The 14,650-nt window shown below is 38.4% G+C and overlaps 1 protein-coding gene across 1 annotated transcript; it reads left to right on the top strand.

The window, feature by feature from the left end:
- The first annotated feature begins 3,949 nt into the window (after positions 1 to 3,949).
- aqp3a (aquaporin 3a) lies at positions 3,950 to 9,964 on the top strand. The gene is made up of 6 exons (XM_034091411.2): positions 3,950 to 4,097; positions 7,455 to 7,581; positions 7,803 to 7,940; positions 8,085 to 8,200; positions 8,322 to 8,539; positions 8,683 to 9,964. The coding sequence occupies exons 1-6, from the start codon at positions 3,990 to 3,992 to the stop codon at positions 8,882 to 8,884; spliced, it is 909 nt and encodes a 302-aa protein (XP_033947302.1). The 5' UTR covers positions 3,950 to 3,989; the 3' UTR covers positions 8,885 to 9,964.
- Positions 9,965 to 14,650: the final 4,686 nt, after the last annotated feature.

Genomic DNA, 14,650 nt, shown 5'->3' with positions numbered 1-14,650 from the left:
TGTAATAACCTGGATGCAGGTAGGCTTTTTGTTACTTAAAGACAGCTTGTTGCGTGACAATCCCTCTCTCCCTCTGCAAGGCTAGTGTAAGATTTCATGATAACCACCTGTTACTGAAAGGCAATACAATCGGAGATGCAGGTGAGGGAGGTATTTAACACGGCTATAAAATGTAGTCAAATATTGTCGGAATCGATGTCACTGTAACATTATGTTATGAACAAAGGAGTCCTTAATGTAATCTAGTCAAATGTATGCAAGAGGTTTGGCGAAAAATCAAAACGCAAGATGGTATTTCTAGTTTACTGTGTATCTTTAATGCATTTGTTTATTACAATTTAAATTTGGTTTGCATTAGCATTGTCTTACTGAAAATAATGACCTAACTTTTTTCTTTAAATTAATACATTTAGGAAAGAAATAATGATCTATCCGATGATCAACGGTACAGTATAGATCCACAGTCTGTTTGTCATGTCACTGTGAAAAATATAGCCGTGAAAAGCACAGCATATAAAATGACAAACATGCCAAGATGACACATTCAGCTGTGTCATAGGATGTGTATGAGTGTTATGTCTGCAGCTGTTGACAGACAGCAGGTTGTATCAATTAAAGTCTATCATAATTATAGAGAAAGTAGCAATGTACCAGTGACGACTTACTTAACCTTTTCCCAGTTAACGCGTATCATTAAATCAACTTGCCACGTCAAAGTTTTGTCTGGATGCAAACCACAACTTGCCAAAATTGACTTGAATTATTCACTGATCATTTGCAAAACATTTCCTGGGAAAATGATTTGAGGATGCAAGATGAGTAACATTACGGGATCCCTAAACCTGGTGACAGTAACTTTGGGCATTACTCAGGGATTTCATGACCTGACATGACTTCAGATTTCCCTTTCACACAGTCGGGATTCATGCCATGGTGCTTGTTGCTGTATTGTGAAATGAAGTAGAGATTATCATGTGCTACTTTTAGGACTTTTAACCTGCAGTGAAGTGTTTGAGACCTTTTAATTTCAGTGTGTACTTGTTGCTAACCTAATCTTTGCCCGCAAGGCAGTATGCTCCCGCCCCATGTTCAATCTGGCTGAGAAATATAAATCTATCTTCACCTGTCTGTGCTCAAGCTGTCTTCCAGCCTCTGATGGAAAACAACTGGCAAACTGGCACTCCTGCTGAAGACAAACACATCTGGTAGACATAAGGACATGACTCACAAACAGAAACAACAATGATCAGTGCAATTTCCTAAGGACCTCAGTCTTGTAAAAAAGGAACTTTATCAAACAAGAAAACTGAGTTGCTATTTCTGGAAATGCATAGAAATTCATGTTGGTTCAATAGCTTTCCGTTATGTTTGTGGGTACCACCATTCTTTTCCCTTTCCGATTTACTGTCCTGCCTGTGAGCCAAACCATTCCAGGAAAAGTGATTCAAAACCATATGGCCCAAAAATGCAGCTCCTCTGGCCATTTCCTTCTGGAGGCCCGAATAGGTTAACTGAATCAGAAAGAAAAAAAGCAAAGTAGAATAAATAAAAGCACACTCCTCAATCTATCTTTATAGAAGATGCCAACCCTGGCCAGGTAACATTTTTTACAAGATAATGACTAGTACATTCAAATGTTTGAGCCGATACCAGAGGAATTTAGGACTTGACCACATATATGCACCACAGGATAATGGGATAATGCAGTATAACTGAAAAGTTTCATACAAAATAATGCTTATTTCCTCTACTTATCACTGTATGCACTGGTATGCAGTGACAACCCCCGTCAAGCTGAGAAACCCTAACGCACCACAAAGTTGAATGTAATTCTTGTTAAATTATCAAATGTATTACTGTCGTCGATTTGGATTGCATACATTTATTATACCGAAATTCGAGTTAACATCCCTGTATGACACAGATGGGAATAACATTTTGATGAACCAGTCACCTCCTTCAGCCCCATCCTTCTCAATTGAGACTACATTGAAACAGTTTTTTGTGAAAGTTTGTGCAACATTCATTACTCATGTAGGTTTGACGCTTGTGTTAAGACTGACTCAGAATGCCTCAGGGTCCTTAAATTATGAAATATGTGACGTACTATGGCCTTAACTGAACTATGGTATGCCCATGCTCTCATTAAAAAACATTCTGCATGCCTGTGAAGTGGAATATTCCCACAGATATTAAAGTTATCTTCACTTACTGCAGTTTTCATAGGTAACAGCAGGGCCGCCCCTCCCTACCGGCCAATCATGCAGGCTGGGGCCCCGCCTTGCGCAGGGGGCCCCGCCCAGAGGGCCTCAGCTGCTGTGTGCAGTTCTCCGCGCAGTTCTCCACGTACCCCTCCACGTACCCCCCCCCCCTATTTGCAAAGTAGCCTACTTTGTTTCCACACAAAAAATGTTTCACTCCTGTCGGTTGGGGGGGCCGGGGCCTCATCTCACAATGTCGCTTGGGGCCCCAAGTTGGCCAGGGACGGCCCTGGGCAGCAGGGATATTCTGTAATTGAAAACTAAACTAAATAAAGCTCTCTTTGGCACGTGTATAAATACAGATATGCCCACAGAGGTTTAATGTTAAGGAAATGCGGGATTATAATGTATTCCACCACCACTACAGAATAGGTATTGGTTCTTGCCCAGCAGTTTTTTGGTTCCAAATGAAAACCAGGTTTAAGGGCCGAGAGCCGGACTCGCTGCGGTGGAAACAGGAAAAACTGGTTCGCTATCTGGCCCTGGAACCGCTATGGTGGAAAAGGGGTAGCCTATCTGTGGGATTTCAAAACTGCAAATGTTCTCACACCTCTTTTGAAAGCAGACAAAGAAGGTATAATATGTAGTGATGAGGTTTCACACGGGGACAAAAGAACAGGACAGAGAAAATTAGGTGAGGGACAGAAAGGGAAAAGATAAAGATTTATGTGAGCGGGTGGGAATGAACCGGGCAAACAAATAAGCATTACTGTATGTGTTTTGTTTCTACTCTTATGAAGACCAACATATATTCATAATGATGTGAAATTAGGGGCATCTGGCATATTTCAAAGGGGGTATTTTAAGACTGGAATTTGGGTTAAAGTTAGACTAATAATTATGTTATTATGAAAAAAAAGATGTAAAAGGCAGATTGTTGGATTAAGGTTGATAAAGGCTCCATTTACTGTTAAGAGGATTTTGCAGTGCGGTTCTCCTTATGTTTATCTATATTACTCAATTGCATAATCGGAGACTATTCTTAGGAACTGACCTCAAATCTACAAAAAGTAGATAATAGAAAAGTTGAATTTATGATTTAGCAGATTGAGAGCACTCAGTATCTAATGCTAAATGTTGAGGGTGGCAAATAGATTTGTTAAGTGTGCAAAATAACATTCAAAGTAAACTTAATTGCATGTCATCAAAATCAAATATATATAATATACACATACCACCTTTTAAAAAATCTAATTTAGATTGATTGAGAAAGAAGACTCATCACAAATAATATATTTTTGTAGCTGCTAGATAACCAGATTACACTTGGGGAAGCTATGGTTTTGAAAAGTGTGTGTGTGTGTGTGTGTGTGTGTGTGTGTGTGTGTGTGTGTGTGTGTGTGTGTGTGTGTGTGTGTGTGTGTGTGTGTGTGTGTGTGTGTGTGTGTGTGTGTGTGTGTGTGTGTGTGTGTGTGTGTGTGTGTGTGTGTGTGTGTGTGTGTGTGTGTGTGTGTGTGTGTGTGTGTGTGTGAGTGTGTGTGAGTGTGAGTGTGTGTGTGAGAGAGTGTGAGTGAGTGAGCGAGAGGGAGAGGGAGAAAGTGTACCAGTGAGAATACCTCTGAATCTGAATCACCCTGTGACATAAAGGGAGGTGTGTGGCAGAGGGTGGGGCGCCTAACCAAGCCTGTCTTGCCTATATAAGAGGAGCCCAGTCTTCCCAGCTTCACAGTCACTCAGAACTACATCCATCTCGCTTCTCAAAGTCCTATCAGCCTCCAGAAAGAAAACATGGGCAGACAGAAGGTGTATTTGGACAAACTATCCCGGTTCTTTCATATCCGAAACCTGCTGCTGCGCCAGGCCCTGGCCGAATGTCTTGGAACCCTCATCCTTGTGGTAAGTGATTGTGTGTGTGTGTGTGTGTGTGTGTGTGTGTGTGTGTGTGTGTGTGTGTGTGTGTGTGTGTGTGTGTGTGTGTGTGTGTGTGTGTGTGTGTGTGTGTGTGTGTGTGTGTGTGTGTGTGTGTGTGTGTGTGTGTGTGTGTGTGTGTGTGTGTTTGCATGGCACTTACACCGTATCATCTAAATCTTAAATAGATTGTTGTGAAAATTGACATTTTAAAAGAGCTATCAAGCTTTAAATGAAGTGGTTACACCATCACCATTCTGTACATGTACATTTATAATAGCTGAACTCTATCCTCTCTCAGTGTTTTCTTTTTTAATTTACCATTCCATTTTCTTCTGATGTTGCAATATGATCAATAACCCTTCATATGACAGCATTCTTATTGTATCGTGTTTGAATGATTGCAAAATAAACATGACATTTATAAACCATTGATAGACTTCAAACTGAGTATAACTTGAGTTTACTGAGTTAAGAACAATCAGGTAAGTAACAGGTTGTTCAGGACTTGATGCTTTGTAGACAAAGGAGGTTTTAAGATGACACCTATAATTGCTTGGAAGCTGTGGTCCCGGATCCAAGACCTCATGGCATCCTATTATTATTTAATTTGGTTTTTGTGTGTTGTCAAAGTGCATAATAATGTCAAGGCTAAATAATAAGTCAGTATCAAAGACAATAAGTTGCAAACTGCACTTTCAAACATCAGTAATTGTTTAAGTTAGCCATATTAATATATAAAAGCTGTTTTCGTTTGAAAGAATCATATGAACATTGTTGCACTGTAGCATAAACAGACACTTGCTTTGTTAATTAAGTAAAAGAGATCCATAGGCAAGGTTATCTACACTGATAACAAAGGCTACTCTTCAATGGTTTCTACTAACCCTGTGTTGGCAGAAACGTGTCATTTAATTGAAATACTTTAAATACACCAGCTTAGTGGGCAACCTAAAGGCTCTTGTAATGGTTTAAATGTAAAGTGTGGCTGTGGTGATCTTAGTGACTCATTTTCAGGGATAAACAAAGCCATTTCTAAAGGCATAGAAGCGTGGTACTTTTAATTTAAGTGAACATTTTATTCTGAAACACAATCCAAGTGAATCTTACAATTTATTTAAAAGATATGTCATATTTCCCTCCATTACACCTTAGACCGAATTTCAATTAGCACAATATAATAATATAAATGAATACATTGTAAACACAGATAAACACAGATGTGCAAAGGTAAACTTCTTACTTTATAAGAGCTAAGGACTGAACATATTTACTTATTGTTGTTAGTCAGACATTTAGTATGTTATGTGACAGAAAGGTGTGGCAGAGTAATTTAATGGTGACACATGTGGATGGCAGCACTGGGAGAGTCATGGATAAAAGGCAGCACATCACAGACGTGACTGACATAATTCCCATCAGAGATATTCTCTCTCTCACTTTTAAATAAACAATGTTGAATATCCTCTCTCTCCAAAATATTTGTTTTACTAGGGACAAACTCAACAAGTCATTTGGAAATCAGGATAGTTGACGTGTGTGAGGGTGTGTGTACAGTAGGTGTGTTTAACTCTTTGAACGATTTGGCATTCTTGACATGTTTCCCTATCTCCTAGCAACATGTTCGGAGCATTAAACAGGATGTTTCTGAACTCAGGTCATGCTGAAGACATTGTGTGCTTACAGGCTGATGTCAGCATAGTGGTTTGTCTAGTCCGGTATAGGTCACTATAAAGGGGCTTTGAAAGTATGTCCTTGAAAGTCACCTATAGGCAGTTATTGTCTTTGGTTATCTTACTGTGACTGTTTTGTTAACCCCCTCAATGCACTTTCACAACGTGCACTTCAAACCAATGTCCGTGCCTTGAGTAGCCGTAGGGGGGTTTTAAGGCTCTTCATCATCACACAGGTACTGTTTTAGAAATTGGTTCCAGGCCAGCAATTTCTTTTTGTTTTGCCTTCAGCTCCTAAACAATTTCCAAATATGTGTTTTAGTAGACTGGCTACTGTGGGGTTTTCTTTTATAAGGTCCCCAGCTGTGCTAAAAGCTGGGAGTAGCTGCATGGATGCGTGCAAGCTAAAGCAGCCAATTGAATGTTGGCTGAGGAGGTGGTGGGGTGCTGTTAACTAACTATAACATTATAGCAGCAACACAGCAAGTTGTTGGAATAATTCAACAGAGGGACCACACATTAGTGAATGAGCACTTCAGAGTTAAGATAATACGATTGGCTCACAGATTCAGAGACTTACTTCAGACCTTTCTAGTGGAATGTGATCCAAGTAAGTGAATTGGCTCTTACTAGCTAATGGACCATCTTTGTAATCCGATGCCTCTGACATTAAGAAAAAACTCTGAAGTGAAAAGTCATGAGTATTTTTATTTGTATTGTCACATCACACAAGCCTATCATGGCAAAACATCTGGAAGCCTTTCTCCCACACTCCAAAAAAAAGTAAGCTAAGCACATTCTAATATTTATGAAGTATTTTTCCAATAATGTCTGGCTGGATAAGGGTTGGAAAAGAGTTTATACTGAGCCTAGTGATGATGAACTCCCCTCAGGCGCCAGTCCTTCTGAGTGTGGTTCCCCTCAAGCTGACCTCAACATTTGAGTACTGCGGTCTGACTGAAAAGCATCCTCATCAGGGGGCTTACAGAGCAGAAGCCTAGACATGGACCACACATATTACTCTTGCTAAACATGTATACGATGAGCACACACACTGATAATCAGTGTGCAGAATAAACAGTATGGCACCTGTTTGGCAGAGCTAACATCTAAAGGCAACATGTTCTTAAATCCTGCTTCATTTGACAGAATTAGTCACGTCGCCCTTAAACATATGTTTTTCTCTTTTCCCTCATCCCTCAAGTAGAAACCGACCTGTGTTTTCCGCTTCCCAGAAAAATCAGCTGGGCAGTAGCAGTAGAAATGACATACTGTACTCTTGTGTGCCATTACAAACACAATGGAGCTGATATAATTCTAAGAAGAGCTTATATAATGGGTCTTTGTTCTAAACGGTTTCACTGATTAACGTCACATTGTCTAATTTCAGTCCTTGGCTTGACCTCGATGTCCTGACTAAGCACTAAATGTACAGTATTCATGTTTTTTCTTTATACAAGTCTGAGACTAGGTCATGGTTTGTGTGCAAAATGGGCACTAGACATTCAAAAGGCCTTTGTATTTCTTTCAAATAACACCTCAATATCACACACAGCACCCATCACATCATCAGATTACTTGTCCCAACAAAGAAAACTACTTAAGCTATTATGTGCACGCACAAGACGTTTTTGGAGCCAAGCATAAACCTGTTTTTTTATTCTCTCTTCAGATGTTCGGCTGTGGTGCCGTGGCCCAGCAGGTGTTGAGCAGTGGTTCCCATGGCATGTTCCTCACAGTCAACTTTGCCTTCGGTTTTGCTGCCATGCTAGGCATTCTGGTCTGTGGCCAGATATCAGGTACATATAATTAAATATTATGATTCAAATTAAAGAACATGACTCAATTGGTATTATTTTTGCTGTATGAGATTAACTCCCTAATCAGAATAATGTAAAAATGTAACCCTTTTCAGACAGTTCTGGGAGTCTGCATTTTTTTTATATAATTAGGTAATGATGTTGCCTTTAGGTTTGGTTTATAAAATGCACTGACCTACTGTCACACTGTACATTTGCAGGGGGGCATTTAAATCCAGCAGTGACCTTTGCCATGTGCCTGCTCGGAAGAGAGCCCTGGAGAAAGTTCCCCATGTACTTCCTCTTTCAGACAATCGGTGCTTACTTCGGCGCAGCTATCATATTCGGCATGTACTACGGTAAGGGATGGCTTTAGAGATGGAGCGATATTTAAAAAATAAATCTTGTTACGACCATTTACAGTATATAAACAGATGTGAAATATACAACATTTCAAATATAAAATGTGTTATGCTTTTCTTTTTTTGTTTGTCTACTTTTAGATGCCCTGTGGGACATTCCTGGATGTTTTAATGTGACTGGGCCTAGCGCCACCGCTAGCATTTTTGCTACATACCCTGGAAAACATCTCACCCTTGTCAATGGCTTCTTTGATCAGGTACCCATTTAAAATGTGAAAACAGCTCTCATAAACTGAATTCAAACTTGACAAATATAGGTTATACAACTCAGGTGTCCAACTCACAATCTCCTCTTACATGTTCCCCTCCGCTATATAGATAATCGGCACAGCAGCACTAATTGTTTGCATTCTGGCAATTGTGGATCCACACAACAACCCCATCCCCCAGGGGTTGGAGGCCTTCACTGTGGGATTTGTGGTTCTGGTCATTGGATTGTCCATGGGCTTTAACTCTGGCTATGCTGTAAATCCTGCCAGAGATCTTGGACCACGTATTTTCACTGCTATGGCTGGGTGGGGCAGTGAGGTTTTCACGTAAGTTCAAAGATTTTTAATAATTGTGTTTATGTGAACTTGTGACACTCTTAAAGATTAGACGCTCATTATCTATTGACCTTGTTATTTCAGGACAGAGGGACTTTTCTTGTATAATTGACTTTTTATTTGTCTCTCCGTAGGGTTAGAAACGGCTGGTTCCTTGTACCTGTTTTCGCCCCTTTCATTGGCACCATTGTTGGTGTGATAATCTACCAGTTGATGGTCGGCTTTCATACGGAGGGAGAATATCATGACCAGAAAAGGCCAACGGAGGAGAATGTCCGACTCACCAATGTCAACTCCAATGACAAAACAAATAACACTAGCAAAGAACATCTGTGAGTGTGTGAGAGAGATACACAGCAAAATATGCGCTTTCTGTAAATACCAACACCCCAGTAAAGTACCTTCCGGCCACAAATGTTTTTTACAAAGAATCTTCAAAGCTGTTTAGATATTTCCCAAATAAGCTGTGTTTGGGGAAAAGGGCCATTCTTTTTTCATAATAAATGTATTGTATTATATTGTAGAGAACGATTGTGTGCGAGTGAGAGAAACACAACTTCATAAACACAGAATTACATTAATTCATTTAGGAGATGAACATTTGGATCTTAACGTCTATAGCTCTCCAGTTTTAACAGTATTGTATGCGTTATACCTATTTTTTTTTAAATAATATTTGAAAACTTGTAATAAGACATTTTTCCGTCCAAAACATTTGAATTCATGGAAGTTGTCAGGAAATTGGGAAAAAACATTTTTCAAACTTCAAAATAAAAGCTAGTGAAATGACTCCATGTTCATGTTATTCGTTAAAGTCAACGTTTTTGTTTAAAGCTTACATGATAGTCGTAAATCCTTCCCACGAAATTCTTCACTGTACCATAGCTATCTAAAAGCAGCCATATTAAAGCGGCTTTCTTTTTATAAACACTCTTTTTTCCCTGTAAAAGCCATAACCAGGAATTGTTAAACAAGCTTAGAATTATTGTGACTTAAATCTAATAACAAGAATCATTTGTAATGTTTAATTGAACTATTCATATTTTAGACTGCACTGTAACTTTTATCCATGTATTTTTCCTTAATGTTTATTTTATTAGCTTTTCTTTTTGAATGCTTAATGTCTTTCATTTTTTTTTGTAAAGCACTTTGAATTGCCTTGCATTGAAAAGTGCTATATAAATAAACTTGCCTTGCCTTATAATTTCATGCTTGAGAAATATATGTATTAACAAATGACTGTGTTTTTTTTAAAGTACTACCACTACATTCTTATGAAGTTTTTACCTATTGACATCTTTCTTCCTTATGACTGTTGATGTTTGGGTGCTAAACTGGACTGTGAGCACCTTGGTAGATTGTATGTAGGTTAAGGGGAAATGCTTTTGTACTTATACAATAAAGTTTTGTTCTTGATTGGTGTACGTGGATCATGTTACGTTCTTGTGTTGTGCATTTACAACATAAATGACTGTTAAGAGAATGAACCAGCCGGGTCATAAGTTAGCAAAGCAGGAAACAGAGCAGTCACTCCATTCACTCAGCTGTTCTCTAATAAGGATGTTGTGTTTCCAAAGGGAGACTTGCTCCTTATTATGCAGTGGAAAGCAATACTTTGCACTGCTATTTAAAGGCTTCACTTTATTTCCAAGCAAACCTCAGTATCCAAAAACCAGAACTGGGCTGCCGTCCTAGAGCATAAATCAAATAAGGCAAGGGTTCATTTTGATAGAAACTATTGCCCACTTGCCACCTATATATAATCAAGATATGGAAACATGCAGGCTTAAATATGCCTGGTCTTTTTCCAGTATAAATCAGCAGTATTATTTAATTACATCCAACAGGTCTGAGCAGGTCACTTGCATGAGTAAAGTAGATTAAAAGCAGTTAATTGAGTTCCCTTTTTCTTCATGATAACAAAGGGAGACCAATAAAATCACAATGAATAAAAATGACTAATATTGAGCTTACTTTCCCCTCCTTGTAGTGCATAACCAAGCCTTAGCCAGAGGGGAAAACATAATCTACTGTTATTATTGCAAGCAAAATACTATTGAAAATTCAAGATAATCCTAATGCTGTTTGCTTTGAGGGTTACCAAAAGGTATAGAGAGGGGAAACACTGTACTAAGATTCAACAGGTTGTTAAAAAGGACTGCTGTTGTCACTGCTATTGAAAGGTTTGCCAAAAATCAGCAATGAAGGTTTGTCAGGCTACTTTCCCCTGCTTCCAGTCTTTATGCTTTGCAAAGCTATTCAAACCCAGATCCTACAATGGTGGTATAAATCTTACACACAGAAGGAGAAATATTCAAAACAGTTCCTCGCAATAGGCAATGATAGACATTTCAAGTTTCTTCAAGGTGATAGCAGTGAAGCCGAAAGCCACAATGAAATATCAAGACCTAATGGTTTCCATGAATTAAAGAAATTATTCGAAAATATCTTAACTGGGATTTGGAAACTTGTAAGCATTATTGTGAGGTACACAATGTTCAGTTAATGGACTAACATGTGCAAACCTGCCACCATGGTTGAAAGAGCTGAGACAAACAGCTCTCACCATGTGTTTTCTATCTTCAGCCGCCTTGCAAGGTATCCCACAGTCCCGCCAGAGGCTCTGGTGGAATTCTAACATCAGATCAGGTTTGATGTATTATGGCTCTGTAAGATATTGTCTCGATAAATCTTTGCCATTTTTATTATTGAATCATTATTTTGAGGTCCATAGGATTCACTTAGCTCCAGATGTAGCAGCTAGCCATATTCATATTCAACCGCTTATTTCAACTACATAGACATTACTGGGGAATCAATGCCTTTAAATATGAAATATAATGTTTGCCAAAATCTAACAATGATAAGCCAACATGTTGTTACCACCCATAAAAAGTAATAAAATAAAATTGTTTGTTTGTTTTAGCAGGTACTCAGCTGTACAATGAAAAATGTATGTGGACGTTAGTAATCTGGAAGGCAAAGCTTTTAACATCATATGATATTGCAAGACAAGAGGCATACCGGGTTTACAAAAAGGCAAAAATGACATCCATTTGAACACAGACAGTGGCAGAATATCAGTGTTAGTATTATTAGATCTCAGCGCTGCCTTTGATACTGTTGACCACAACATATTGTTAGACCGTCTTGAAAACTGGGTAGGAGTTTCAGCAACAGCTCTAAACTGGTTTAGCTCCTACTTGAAGGACAGAACAAACTTTGTCTCAACAGGCAATTACAAATCAACCCTGATAAATATGTCATGCGGGGTTCCTCAAGGCTCCATCTTAGGACCTTTGCTTTTTAATATTTATATGCTACCTCTGGCTGAAATCACATCTATGCAGATGACACCCAGATTTATTTTAAAATTACACCGGGAGACTATTCTCCGATTAGAACACTGAGCAAGTGCATTGAGCACATCACTGACTGGATGACTCAGAACTTTCTCCAATTAAACAAACAAAAAACTGAGATAATTGTTTTTGGAGCAAAGAAGGACCGATTAAAAGTAATCACAGAGCTTCAGTCGGCAGACTACAAAGTAACTCACAAAGCAAGAAATCTGGGTGTAGTGATGGACTCAGACCTGAATTTTAACAGTCACATTACAACAGTTATTAGGTCTGCAATACTACCACCTAAAGAATATATCAAGGATTAAAAAACTAATGTCGCAACAGGATTTAGAAAAACTTGTCCATGCTTTTATTTTCAGTAGACTCGACTACTGCAATAGTGTATTCACATGGGCTCACTAAAAAATCGATCAGAAAGCTGCAGCTGATTCAGAACGCTGCTGCTCGAGTCCTCACTGACACTAGAAAAGTGGATCACATCACTCTGGTTCTGAGATCATTACACTGGCTTCCAGTCTGCCAAATAATTGATTTTAAAATACTACTGCTAGTTTTTAAATCACTAAATGGCTTAGGACCGAGGTATATAGACCAGTGGTTCTCAAATGGGGGTACGCGGACCCCTAGGGGTACGTTGGAGTACTGCAGGGGGGACGTGAGATTTATTTTTATGTTAATGAAAAAATAAATACCAATTTTAGGAAAAGTAAGGAAGTTTGAGCAGTGTGGGTTTTATATTAACAGAGTTACACATATTTCAAAACGCGAAGTGTAATAACTGCAGTTGCCTCCCTGTCAGAATGACAAAGCTCCCCAGTGAAGCACAAGCCCATGTTTCTCACTAAATTATAAGTACAACTTATTAAAAAGATCAGTTCAATGCAACTAATGTCGTCTTAGTGTTATTGCATGATGTTAAAATTGGTTTGCCATGAATTTAGTGATGGATTGTAAACATTTGAAATGTAGCATTTAAGTGTTTCTCAGTTACAATGTTGCTGTTTTAATAAATCAGACACCGATGGTGCAGCACTGTGCTGTACCTCTTTATAATAGGCATTTCTTCCCTAACAAATTGTTTTTGTGCTGATCAGGGGGTACTTGGCTGAATTTTTTTTTCAAAGGGGGTACATTATTGAAAATGAGAATCACTGATATAGACGACCTACTCCATCACTATGAAGCATCCAGGAGTCTCAGGTCTTTTGGGTCGGGTCTGCTCTCTGTTCCGAGAATAACTAAACATGGAAAAGCAGCTTTTAGTTATTATGCCCCAACAATTTGGAACAAACTGCCTAAATCATGCACGTCCGCCAAAACACTTCCTATTTTTAAATCCCGACTAAAAACGCACCTATTTGCCGCTGCTTTTAATTGAGCTTCCCATACTCACACTACAGTAGGCTATGCCTTTTCAGTCATGTATTCTGTACCTGCTGTGTTTATTTATTTAATTTATTTCATTACCTTTGCTTATTATGCCTGTTTTTAAATGCCTTTTTAATAATGTATTTGTGCTGTATTTGTTCTTAAATGTTGTTTGCTTTTAATCTGTAAAGCACTTTGAATCGCCAGGTGCTGAAAAGTGCTATATAAATAAAATTGCCTTGCCTTAAACCTGTATTATGCGTTCAATATAGCATCCCACATACCAAGTATAATCCTTCTGCTACCCAGTATACCTGAAAAATCTCCATCATATCCCCAAGGCCAGAGTCCTGCCAGAGTCTCAAAATATTTGCAACTGGCTTTATTTCAGCATTGCATAACACACTTTCACAGGAAAAACACGGTGATGCATTGTATAACACTTTCACAGGAAAAACAAGCTGATAGATGTGAGATAAACATCAGCTTTCTCACCTTCTTATCACAATGTCTGGTTTACAAAGAAAGAACGACAGAAAGACAGGGAAAAAAAGTTACTTAATAAGGTGAATGGCCCTAGGAAGTTCAAACAACTTTCACCATATATTTTTACAGAGCAATAAAATGTATCTCACACAGTTGTGTGTCTGGTTCAGGCTTGGACTCTAATGGTCTCTTTTTTATACATCACATAAAACACCTGAGGGAAGAGTTAGTACCATGTGCCGGCCATCTGTGGACAGTTTTGTGAAGCTGCAGTGAATCCAGAAAATAAACAGCTACATCAAAACGGGAACTATGAGGGACTTGATTAATTCCTATCCATTTAGAATCTTTTTGGGATTTACAATAGACAGACACAACCTGTGAGGCAGTGAATGGACCCTTCCTACCTCTGCCAACAATAGTACTATGGACACATAGTCCACATGCTGAGACATACCACCACCTTCAAAAAACCTTCAAAAAACTTACAAAAACTCACCTCTTCAATCTGGCTTTTAATGTGTGAATGTTTTTGTATTATTTGACTTTAACTTTATATTTATTTGTTGTTCCTTTATTTTATTTTCTCTTCACTATATCTGTAAAGCGTCTTTGAGCACCTATAAATGCGCTAACAAATTAAATCTATTATTATTATTATACACAAAAACACTTTATTGTTAAATGCTCTGTTGTTAAACATGGTGAAAAGTACTATAAATTCTATATCTTTCACATTCACACACAACAAAATAAACTGATCCATACTGGTAGGTGCATTTTCATATTTTTAAAGTATCAATCTTTCTTTCAAGCTCTCGTTAGTAGTTTTTCTCTACTTTTTGCTAATTAAAAAACCTGAAACATATCAAAATGAATCAAA

The sequence above is a fragment of the Pseudochaenichthys georgianus genome, chromosome 9 (assembly GCF_902827115.2).
Source record: "Pseudochaenichthys georgianus chromosome 9, fPseGeo1.2, whole genome shotgun sequence".
Lineage (NCBI taxonomy): Eukaryota > Metazoa > Chordata > Actinopteri > Perciformes > Channichthyidae > Pseudochaenichthys > Pseudochaenichthys georgianus.
The sequence above is the reverse complement of the archived record's forward strand: the minus strand, read 5'-3'. Positions and strand labels throughout refer to the sequence as shown.